The sequence below is a fragment of the Castanea sativa genome, chromosome 4 (genome assembly GCF_040712315.1).
Source record: "Castanea sativa cultivar Marrone di Chiusa Pesio chromosome 4, ASM4071231v1".
NCBI lineage: Eukaryota > Viridiplantae > Streptophyta > Magnoliopsida > Fagales > Fagaceae > Castanea > Castanea sativa.
This window is the reverse complement of record NC_134016.1, coordinates 26,103,053-26,116,094: the sequence shown is the minus strand read 5'-3', so window position 1 is coordinate 26,116,094 and position 13,042 is coordinate 26,103,053. Positions and strand designations below refer to the sequence as shown.

General features: G+C 35.6%; 1 protein-coding gene across 1 annotated transcript; it reads left to right on the top strand.

Annotated features, from left to right (window-relative positions):
- Positions 1-11,013: 11,013 nt before the first annotated feature.
- On the top strand, positions 11,014-11,838 carry LOC142632640 (zinc finger BED domain-containing protein RICESLEEPER 1-like). The gene is made up of 2 exons (XM_075807010.1): positions 11,014-11,674; positions 11,768-11,838. Exons 1-2 carry the CDS (start codon positions 11,014-11,016, stop codon positions 11,836-11,838), a joined length of 732 nt encoding a protein of 243 aa, XP_075663125.1.
- The last annotated feature ends 1,204 nt before the right edge of the window (positions 11,839-13,042 follow it).

Sequence of the window (13,042 nt, the reverse complement as noted above, 5' to 3'; positions counted from 1 at the left end):
AGGTCCTGCCACGTGGCACTCTATTACTACGTTTAACATTTTTTACCTTTTTTCATTAAGTTTTTTTAACCGTTACCCAATAGATCATAGTAACTCATTTTTACTATTATATAAATTTAGCATTTTTTACCTCTTTTTATTATGTTTTTTTTACTGTTACCCAATAGATTATAGTAACTTCTTTTTACTGTCCTGCCACATGGCATTCTAATATTGCATTTAACATTTTTTACCTTTTTTCATTAAGTTTTTTTTAACCGTTACCCAATACATCATAATAACTTATTTTTACTATTATATAAATTTAGCGTTTTTTACCTTTTTTTATTAAGTTTTTTTTACTGTTACCCAATAGATCATAATAACTTCTTTTTACTATTATATAAAATATGGGCTGTTCTTGACAATTAGACCCATTAGACCAAAATTAATTTACTATAAAATAAACTACATTTTAAAAGTAGACCAAATCTTATGAAAAACTCAAGCCAGTTCTTACCTTACATATTATGACCCAAGTTTGACCCTTACCACGTGTAAATCAAAGCAAAAACTCTTACCCTCTTACAAACTCTCTTCTTCCTCCTCATGTATAGGTGATTCTTCTAGAAAATCTCATCCTCATGAAATTATGTCTTCATTTTTCCCCAATTTCAATTCAATATGCGTTTGTCTATTAATAATGATCTATGCAATTTATGCGGACAAATTCTCTGTCATCGACCAGTGCAACAAAAATATATATAAATCTTAAGATCCTTGAGATTGTTGAAATAATTGACAAGTGCATATTTCTAAAATTTTTAATAACAAAAAAAGTCTAATAAATATCATATACTATCTCAAAAAATGCCATTAACTTAATATTTTCTTTTAAAAAATCAATGATACGGATGGTAAAAAACATGATCCTATACAAGAAATACCAAAAATACATGCAAAAAAATTTCATAGGAGGATTTATTTTTAAATATTATGAAGACAATAGTAAATATAAAATGTATTGAATGAGATCCTACGAAACAAGTTTGTTAATCATTTCAATTTATACTCATCATTTACGTTAAAAAAAAAAAATCATACATCATATTATTTACATTAAAAAAATAATACATATTAATTTCAAAGTTCATTACAAGATGCAAACTGCTAGGGTATTGCAATAATAAGTAATATTAATACAACAATAGGTTGGAATTACATTTTATGCGTACTTTGTGAAAGGAATGTCAAACCACAAGCAAAATCATTTTGGTATGCAACATGTGAAACAAAAATAAATCTTTCTATCCCAAAGTTAGAGGCACTCACATTAACTACATACCCTCCAAATATTTATAATATATTTATCTCACTATAACTACTATATATATACAATTGCAAACTACTTCAGGTACATGATTTAAATTGAAGTTTTTGATGCAACTATCAAAACAAATTTTGTGATATTTGATTGAGATGCCGAGAAAATTCTAATTGAATCTACAAGATATTTTGCTGAAAAATAAACTGAGATACAACTTATTTAAATTATTGTAAAAATATTGATATTGGAGAACGAATTCCACGTGATTTTAAAAAAAAAATAGAAAAAAAATGGATTTCTCTACTTCATTTGAATGAATTCAATCTAAAGGGTGGTTTTGAAAATTACATAGTTGCTAAGATTTTTGATGCACCTTCAAATGATAAAAAGGTATTGAAGAAAAAAAAAAATACACAATTCAATATGCTATATTAATTCTTTTTGCTGCACTATTCCAAAATTAACAAAAATAAAAAATAAAAATATTTACAAAAAACTGTAACCTCATTGAAATTTAATATAAATGCAAATACTATGAAAATTTTAGCGACAAAGTCCAAACTTTGTAAGATTCAATTAAGAATCTCTCAATGCCAATTCATTAGTGATTAACACAAATGATGCAACAAAAAGAAAAAAAAATGATGAAAGCTCAAAAATTGAACAAATATGGACGGACTAAACTTCAAACGTTGAAGATAGAGAAACTAATGATAAAAACAAGCATCACCATACCTTAATAACAAAGATTGAAGAAAAAAAAAAAAAAAGATTTTGTAATGAAGCTTTTTATTACATCATATAATAAAAATCAATAATATAGAATGAATTAATATGCTTTTATCAACTTTTATTATACTATATTACTCCAAGTGGTTTTAATTATTGCTCATTACTTGAACAAAATAATTATAATAGATATATGTGAGCAATTTATAATTGTTACTTTTTATGATGAACTTATTACTAACAAAGTTTTATAATAAATATGCTATAATATATGTCTAATATTTTCCAAAAACAAATTTACATAAAACATTACAACAGTATCCGTGCATCGCACGGAAAACTTACTAGTTAGAATAAATTGATCTAATATGTTTTCCGAAATTACTATCCAACTTGTTTTGAAAATAATCTAAAGAGAAGGTCAACTTTGGGAAAAAGGGCACAAATTTTCTTTTTTCCATTTGATTACACATTGAAGTGGCATGCATCAATTGTAATCTCCTATGGAAAATTATAGTAAATACCATAAATAGAGCAACAAAAGTGCCGACCCTCTAACAAAATTGAACAAAAATGATGAGCACACAATCAATTGCACATATCTTCTATCACTTTGGTTTCGAAGGAAATTGCACACATCTTCTCGCCTGCTAGCAATGTGATAATATCTCCTTGCCAAAAAAAGTCCAATAATTTCATCGTATCCAAAATCTGGCAAGTAGCAAAAATAAGAATCACAAATTACTGAACTACAATGGCCCATGACACAAATTAAAAAAAAAAAAAAAGTATATGCCAAATTGCCAATGAATTAAAAAGAAAAAGAAAAAATACAGCTACAAACAAGTTCCATAAAGAAAGAGAGAGATTGTGACTCACCAAAAATCAGGAAAAAAGAACCCTGCAAATTCATCAAAGCTGCCACTTTCACGGGAATTTTTCTTCCTCACAATCAGATTTTTCTTGTAATTGTGTGCTTAACTTTCCAAACAAATTTCCCACACTTGAAATGAATCTTTCAATTAGATTAGAGAGTCGAATCCTATGTTTACATCATTAGAGTTAGAGGTGCCTTCTCCACTAGGTCTAGCCTCATTCCCACCAAAGTCATCATGACTTCGCTTAATTTTAGTATATGTTGTTGAATCTTCTAAATCTTCTAAATCATCCTCATAATGAGTGATGCTACAGCTGCTAGGCCTAACCATATTTTGTTTGGGATCTTCAACATCTTGCTCAAATACCAAATGGGCACCACATTTTGTAATCTTTAAGCCTAGACCATCCGTTTCAAATATGATCTCAATCTGACTGAATCCATTAGCATCAACTCAATTCAATGCTTGTTTCCAGCCCTTATAGAAAAATAGAGAGGGAAAATATTGCAACCAAAGGTGATGCAATTTAATCTTACAAAATTCATCCCATAAAGGAAAGTTCAATATGGTACATTCATATTCGTTGGCTCTAATGGAACACACAAGCTCGTGTGTAATTTTGGAATATCTCCAATCAGGTTGGTTAACTGGATGATGCTCTTGGAACATAAAAACAACACATATAGCGATTCCCATCAATTTATTACACAAATCTGATGGCACTTGTGCATTTACTGATTCCCCCACACTTTGATGACCAAACCATTTTGGAATTTCACTTCCAAGAATTTGGAGACCACATGACTCTTAGTGTTTCTGAAACAAACAAATCATGATACTTAGAACTTTACATGAGAGAGAGAGAGAGAGAGAGAGAGAGAGAGAGAGAGAGAGAGAGAGAGAGAGAGAGAGAGAGACCTTGATGAAATAATGTCTTGGCATTGTTAACAACATGTCATTGTAGCATTGACTCTCAATCAATTTGACACAATTGAGAAGACAAAAATCTGGATGAAAATCATCTTCTGGTCTTAATGATAATGTTTCCAATGAGGTACACTCTGTTGCATCAATTTCTTTAATACTTAATGGAAGCTTGGGCAATGATTGAAGACTCGTACAACCGCTCAAATAAAGTCTTTGCAGTTTAGATAGTTCAATGATGCTTTTAGGAAGGCAAACAAAATTATTTCCTCTTAGATTTAATTTTTCTAAAGATGACATGGAGCCAAGAATATAAGGAATTGCCTGAAGATTGCAATAACTTAGGTCCAGATTGGTCAAAGACCATAAGCTTGATAAAGAATGCTCTAACATAGCCATGGGATTTGGACTTCTTCTTCCGTGCATTAAAGAAAAACTGAGGAACTTATTTGATGATTTCGGTGATAACTCTTTACATCCATGGAGATATAGTACTTTTAGATAATTTAAGGAAGGTAGCTCTCTTACAACAGTTTCACTTAGATCAAGCTCCTCCAAACCTTCAAGATTCCCCAAGTTCTTTGGTAACTTGTACAGTTTTGAGCAGCCAGATAAACTGAGAGTTTTTAGAGACGTCAAACTATAAATGGCATCAGGAAGACTTGAAAGGTTTTTGCAATATCCGAAATCCAATTTATTAAGCCTAGTTAAATGCTCCACAAATAATGGTAGATCTTTGATAGCAGTCTTGTTCAAATAAAGCTCTGACAAACGTGACAAATTTCCCACAATCTAAGGAAACTTCTTCAATCTTGAACGACCAGAAAGAACAAAAATTTCAAGAGATTCCAAGTTGATCTTGCGTGGAAAGCTTTCAAGGCATTTGCAACCATTCAAATCCAATCGAATAAGCAATTTAAGATTTCTAAGAGATTCATGAATCTTATACAATCTTGTGCAATGTCGAAGAATTAGTTGCTTAAGATTTGGGACTCCACTAAGATTCGGGGTTTCAATCAAGTTTTGAGAGTCACTCGAGTCTATGAGTTTTAACCCATCTAAATTTTGCTTTAAACAAATGTTTAATTAGATAAACTCAAGCCTTAATGAAAAGGAAGAGAATACACATTTGCATAAATGAAAATCTTACCATAGTTCCTTTCCACAGTTGTTTGATGTTGCTGCAATGCATTGTGAATTCAACAAGTTTGTTTGGTTCGAAACTTGTTGGCATAGATGTTAAAGGATATCCATGTCATTCTATAATGCGTAACTCATTAGGGAGGTGATTGAGTCCTTGTGGAAGTTGCACATTACCTTTAATTTGGCCTTGTAGTAGTTGCACATTACCTCTAATGAGGCCTTGTGGGGCTTGCACATTACCAATTTTAAGCAATCTCAATTTTTTCATCTTTGAGAAGGCTTCAGCAATCTCAATTTTTGCCAGTTCTTTTCTTCGTCCTACGACATACTTACTCCTATCTGGAAACTTTTGTTCTCGTCTGGTAATATACTTACTCTGATCAAATCCTTATCACTACCAGCCCCATTTTCCTCTTAGGGCTCCTGTAATTGTTACAAAGGGATACTTTACCTCGGCTTCACTTCCTTGATCCACTAACACTCTTTTCACTATAAAATCATTTATCTGAGTGATAACTGCCAGAGCGTCATCATGAAGCTGAGATGTTCCCTCCAAATCTTCATTGTCGAACATAATCAGTTCCCGAACACACCTTATCCTCTTCCCTGAGGGTTGTTCTTCTCGGTGACTTTCTACTGGCACCATGGTCAACACCCCTTTCTTGGAGTCACCGAAGTGCCTATCAAAGCAACATGAATGACCTCTATCACACCCAACAGAGGCAGGAGAGTATTACCTCGAGGTCTTGTAGTTTGCCCAGTTTCACCAACTCTGGGCTCCACGACGAACTCCTTCAAATGCCCCTACCTCACCAACTGCTCCAAATGGTCCTTCAAAATCCTACACTGCTCGGTGGTGTGCCCTTTATCCCGATGGTAGGTACAATACAAATTTTGAATTCTTTTGGACGAACCGCCCCCATCTTGCTTGGCCACTGGAAGTACAACTCATTCTTTATCTGCTCTAATATCTTATGCACAGGCTCCTTAAACATCACATTTATTTCCTCCGCTCAATCACCGAGCTCTTGAATCCTCATACCCCCTCTAGATCTCAGTTGAAAACCTCCTTGTCGAGACTCCTTCGAATATGGCATTGTGGCCGGCGCCTTCCCCTTACTCTGTTGCTGGTCATCCTCCAACCTTTTATACTTCTCTATACGCCTCATGAGCTGCCTCATATCCTCGGTGGCCTCATCGTCAAAGACTCTTGCAACTCAGAATCCTCGGGCAGGCCCAACCTAAAAGTACTTGCAGCGATCTTCTCATTACCCCCTTTAATCTCATTGTATAATTCCTAAAACCGATTGGCGTAGCTCTGAAGAGTTTCCTTAGCCCCCATCTTCATAGATAATAATGCGTCCACTGGCTGCGGTACTTGGCTACATGTCATAAACCGGACCCCGAACTCCTGAATCAACTCTTTGAAATTACGGATCGACCCCATACTTAATCCATTAAACCATCTTAGAGCCGTGAGCCCAAGACTAGAGGGAAACACTTTACACATCAACCCATCATTCTGACTATGCAGAGACATCATTTGAATATAATGGCTTACATGTTCAACCAAGTTTGTCTTCCTATCATAGGAGATGAAAGGGGGTCGGGTAAACCTACTCGGCATCGGTGCTCACTCTATTTCTTCCAAGAATGGAGATCGAGTTGCTTTGCGTAATGATCAAATCATGGCGTCCATCGTAACATTTTGTGGCCTTCGTCTCTCAGGTAAATCCGAATCTTGGTTGTTGTAACCTCAGAACCGATCCCTAGACCGATGAGAACTAGACTGATGGGATGCCTTCCCATGACTTCCCCCCACACTTACAGATCCTTTGGCCCGCTCATCATGGTTCCTTTGTCGGCGTCTACCTTGTGCTTCTAACTCCAAGTCCCTCACCAACCTACGTAAACATTCCAATTCCTGATCCCTCCTATCACGATGTCCATGTTCAAAAACATCGGATACTGATCGATATGTCTGGGATGATCCCTCCACAGAGCCAGAATACACCTCATCTTGTTCCATCTACGATCCTCGTCCCTCTTGTACCTCCTTTCGCGCCAACTAGAACTCTGAGAAGATCCTCTAGACCCATTTGTAGTGAAACTCCTTGAATGATGGTCGAACATTGTTACTGCTTGAACCTTGGCAGAACTATAGCTGTGTAGGAGATACCCACAGATGGCGCCAATTGTGTGTACCCAAACCTCAACCCTTCTAACTGGGTTGCTTATTTGGATTCACAATTTACTTGTAACGTGGGTATCTAGGTTTCTTACTATTGATAGCTCTTAGGCGAGTCTCAAGAATGAACTCTCAGCCGAACAACTCTTCCTATGCTTTAGTTTATCTGTGTGCTTTCTCTTTCTCTCTCTTCTTTCACCCCAAAATTCTCTAACCCCACTTCTGTCGTCCTCCCTTCTATTTATAGTTTTAAGATAATGGGAAGACCATCATTACCCCCTAATCCCACTTGTGTGGGAGGGGCCCAAATTGATTATTCCTGACAAGGAATATGCTCCATCGGAGATGGAATTGAAATCGTTGGAATTGGTACTAATCTCCAAATACTTTTTGGCATCGTAATTCCCCAGGGCATTCTCGTGCTGCGGAGGTATTACTAAACAAGGTGAGGACAATCACTGACCGCCTTATACCGACCTGAGGGATAATGGGCTAGTCATGGGTAGGAGTGTGCAAACCATGACCGAAGCCGACAACACCGACCGGCACCGACCCTCCCGCACCGCCATTGGCACCGACCGATGGAGCCGATGCCGGCGATTGGAACACGAACGGAGCTCCGATGCCGGTGCGGTGAGGACATCGGAGATGTAAAGCAAGCACCGAGTAGAGCCGAACCGAACTGAAAAAATAGAAATAGAGAAATATTTTTCAGATCAAGGATACGGCATGTTTAGGTGTGAATTTGTTTTAAATTTTTTTACTAAAACGTCGTCGTATTGGGTTATTATAAAATTAAAAAAAAAAAAAACACACATAGACACAAACGACACTGTTTTATCTTTTATGTAGGTTTTCAGACTTACCCTACTATAAATTCACTCTTTCGCACCTGGGACCCTTAACTCTCTCTCTCACTCTCACCTCGTCAGTCGCCTCTAGCGGTCTCGCCGGCCTGAGTCACGCCTCGCAACAGCAGCAGCAGCAGCTCACCACAGTAAGCCATCAGCCCCTCTTTTTTGGTTTTAATGGAAATGGAGTGAGAGAGATTATGTTTGTAGTTGTAGCCTTGTACGTACTAAGACTGGACAAAAGTCATCTGCCATTAACGTGTTTGTGCTTTGAGATTCTGACTCTGAGAAGATACTAGAGAGTAGACTGTAGAGAGTGTTTGTCTTTTGGAACTCTGGATAAGAACTAAGAAGTAAGAAGTGGGGAGTGGCTAGTGGTGGGGACTCAAAAGCCATCTGCCATTAACGTGTTTGTGCTTTGAGATTCTGACTCTGAGAAGATACTAGAGAGTAGACGGTAGAGAGTCTTTGTCTTTTGGAACTCTAGATAAAAACTAAGAAGTAAGAAGTGGGGAGTGGCTAGTGGTGGGGACTCTTATGTCTTATATGATATTTATTGGAGAGTGTTTGTCTTTTATATGATTCCTCTTGCCTCTTGGGCTTGGCTGCCGGCTGGACACTTGGACATTGGACACACATAACATAAGTACAAAACGCATTAAGTTAATTTATTGGGTTGACACTTGACAGTGGACTGTTTTGCTTTTTCATATTCTATTATAACTTTATAAGCTTCTATATATTTCATTACTTTCATGCTTAGAGGTAGGATTGGTGAAAGCTTTTCTTAACTTTAATTTGTCCACTGCTATCATTAATTCAACAACCATTCATTCGTTAATTTATTAGTTAATTTCATTAGTTAATTTATTTCGTTATTTTTAGTTAATTTATTTAGTTAGTTTTTAGTTATTTATTTATTTAGTCAATTTAGTTAATTTATACCTAGTAAATATATAGTTAATGCTTGTCAGTTATAATGCTTGTCACTTGTCAGTTTAGTTGTTATCAATTTTTTAGCATTTATTTGTCATAGTCTACTAAGTAGTAAGTAGTAAGCACTAACGTTTTTTTTCTTCATTCTTCAGCATTTTAATTTTTGAGGGAGACGAGATTGAGAGAGTTCACGCTTTCAATCCTTCACCGAGAGGTAATCATTAAACACTCACTATATTCAACATTATGATTTTAAATTTTTAGTACATAGTAACAACTGCTTTAAGTTTATATATAATTATATATAAAATTAGCTTTTATTTTATATTTATTTAATTGTGAATTGTTGTTAATATTAGTGACATGAATTGTTGAGTAATGATTAATGATTGTTAGTCTCTTATTGTTGCATTTTTGTAACTAAATTGATTAGTTATTGCTATTATTGAATCTGGTTGTGGCATTCATTGATTGAGATTTGAGAGTGAGTTATTTGATACTGCATTTGTTGGAAAAATTATAATCTAATATTGTTGTGGAAACTTTGATTTTTTGTTGGTTGAAATTTTTTTTATTAGATGGATGTCGATGCTCCACCTGGATTTGGTATACCTGGGGACCATAACCCACCTCCTCCTAGTCCTGGTAGTGCTAACCCTAACCCACCTGACCTTGCAGCACCAATTGGACTTGGTGCATCACTTCCCCCACTATCACCTAAACAAGGTGGTAAAGACCCATCTATAGTATGGCAGCACTTCATTAAGTTCGCTGGTTTTGATCCCAATAATCTTAGGTCTCAATGCAAGTATTGTAAAAATCAATATAAATGTCATGGTAAGAAAAATGGTACTTCAGGCATGTTGCAACACATGAAGGCGTGTAAGAAGTGGCCTTTTCCCCGTGATGATAAGCAAAAAACTTTGTCTTTCCAAGCAAAGAGAGAAAGGGAAAGTGGTTCAAATGTGTTAGTGGTTGCAAACTATAGTGAAGAGAAGATAAGGTTGGCATTGGCAAGGATGATCATCATTGATGAATTGCCTTTTAAATTTGTGGAGCGACAAGGCTTTCAAGAATTTATGGAAATAGTTGAGCCTAGGTTTCCTATTCCCCATCGCACTATCATTGCAAGGGCTTGTATGAAGATTTATTCTAGTGAGGTGGATATTTTGAGAGGAGCTTTTGTTGGGCAACGGGTTTGTGTGACAACGGATACTTGGACATTCATACAAAACTTGAACTACATGGTAGTTACCGCACACTTCATTGATGGGGATTGGAATTACCAAAAGAAAATCTTAAACTTTTGCCTTATAGCTAATCACAAAGGGGACACCATAGGTAGAGCGGTTGAGTCATGTTTGTTGAAGTGGGGTATAGACCGGTTGTTTATAATTACCGCGAACAATGCTAGTTCTAATGATGTGGCAATTGATTATGTAAAAAAGAAAACAAAAGAAAGAGATAGTAGCATATTGGGTGGTGAGTTCATGCATATGCGTTGTTGTGCGCATATCTTGAATTTGATAGTGCAAAGTGGGTTGAAGTCCATTCATGAATCAATTGCCAAAGTTCGAAATGCGGTGCGATATGTGAGAGCCTCTCCTGCAAGGTTTGAGAAGTTTCAAGAATGTGTTGAAAATGAGAAAATCAAAACCAAATATTTGTTGTCCCTTAATGTGCCAACAAGGTGGAATTCCACTTATCTCATGTTAGATTGTACTTTGAAATTTGTGAGAGCATTTGATAGGTTAGAAGAGGAGGATGAGCATTACAAACTTTATTTTTATGAATTGGATGGGAATGGGAAAAAGCCCATTGGTCCTCCTAACTATCTTGATCGGAAAAATGTTAAGACTTTTGTGAAATTTCTTGGCATATTTTATGAGGCGACACTTAGATTTTCTGGGTCTTTGTTTGTCACTTCTAATACATACTTCCATGAGCTAATTAGCATTGAAGATCAATTGCAACAGTTGTGTAGTGTTGATGGAGATCCACTTTTGAAGAGTATGACGGTAGAAATGAAAAAAAAAGTATGATAAGTATTGGGGAAGTATGGATAATATCAATTTGATGCTTTTTGTTGCTGTTGTTCTTGACCTAAGGTATAGATTGAAGTATGTAAAGTTTTGGTTTAGGAAGTGGTATGGAAAGGACAAGGGGGATGAGATGAGCTCTAAGGTTTGGGATGCATTGAAGAGGTTGTATGTGGAGAGAGTGGGTCAAAATGGAGCTTTGAGTACTAGTGGTAGTGGTGCTTCATTGTCTAGGGACTCCATGCCAAGTGTTGGTAATGCTTCATTGTCTGATCGCATTAAAAGTTATAATAATAGGTTTAAGCAACACTTGGCGGACGAGGACAGTGTGGAAAGCAAATTTGAGTTGGATAGGTATTTGTTGGAATCTTCTGAGGACCCTGATGTGGAAGATTTTGACATCTTGATGTGGTGGAAAATGAATTCGTCTAGATATCGAGTCCTTTCCCAAATTGCCCGTGATGTGTTGGCTATTCCTGTCTCTATAGTTGCATCCGAGTCTGCTTTTAGTACAGAAGGGCGTGTTTTGGATTCGTTCCGTAGTTCACTATCTCCTAATATAGTTGAAGCCCTTATTTGTACACAAAATTGGTTGAAGGGTGTAAATAAAAAAAGACCAATAAAGCTTCGGGAGTGCATGGATAATGTGGAGGATATGGATGGTTTTGAGATTGACATTGGTAAATATATGTTCATTTTGTTTGTTGTATATATCAATTGTTTATTTAATTGTTCAATGCTTACGAATCATTTTATTTTGAATGGGATTGTAGAAATTGCATTGGTTTGCCCAATGCCTATGGAGGAGGATCCAAGCACCGTTGTGTTGGATGATGATGAGTGATGTGCTACTCTTTGCTTGGAGTTAGTTAGTAGTTAGTATTATGTAAGTATACATTTGTTTGTGTTAATTATAAATATTATATTGTTCATAAACGTTTTATTGTTATTAACACATGTTTATTTTGATTTGTTTAGTATTTTGTAGGAGTTCTAGAATGATGCATAGTGCACAGACTTACTGGACAAAGGACTTACAAGAATTAGCATTCTTTTGCCTATATGTTAATTATATATGTACATGTTATTGGTAGTGGACTTTTCACTAATGGTAGTTATTTAGGTATTCATGGGTGGGATTATTATTGGAGATACAAGCAATTAACATTCTTTTGCCTAAATGCTAATTTAATTTGTATATCTTTCTTTTGGCATTTGTGGACAGTGATAAATGGTTCTGTAATACGTTATTAAGTGGATACATTAACGCTTATTGTTATTGATACTGACACACAAAGTGACACTAATGATATTATATGCTACATGATAGTATTTTGGGAGTTGAACTCTTATTGAGGCAATTTTAAAATATTTTTGCATGGTGAATTAAATGAGAAAATTTGGATCATTATGTGAACAGATTTTTTGCACAGGTTTTGGAATATGTTTTTCTTGAACAGGTTGATATATTGATATTGGGCTTGAAAGCCCAATTTTTTTATTATTAAAAAAATGGTTTTTTTTTTAATATTTCAAACCGCACCGCAAAAAACCGCACCGCTATAGGTCGGAAAACCGACCTTAGGCGGTATGCATCGGTTCCAATTATGAAAAAACTGATCTTTATCGGTTCGGTAATAAATTTGGAAAAAAACCGCCATTACCGAACCGCGCACACCCCTGACCATGGGGTTGGGTTTGGGTGGGGTAATATCTAGGTTCATTTAGGCCTGGGCTGGAGCCAAGTAGGCCTATGGCCGCACCCCGTACAGAAAGAAAACGTGAGATTATGGACTTGTGGGAGAGTAGTAAAATGGTTTAAGAGAATTTTTTTATATATATATTTTTTAAGAAAAGATAATAGAATCCGAAATTTTTGCAAAGAGAAAACAATTTAGTTCCACGCGCTAAGAGTGTTTTTTTTAATGTCTACATTCTAGATGGGTTTTAAAAATAAAACCCTAAAAATTTGCTAAAAGGTTGTGTAATTGCTTGGTAGTGGGGTTGTACATGGGATTTTTGTTTTTTCAAAAAATTAATTTTGAATT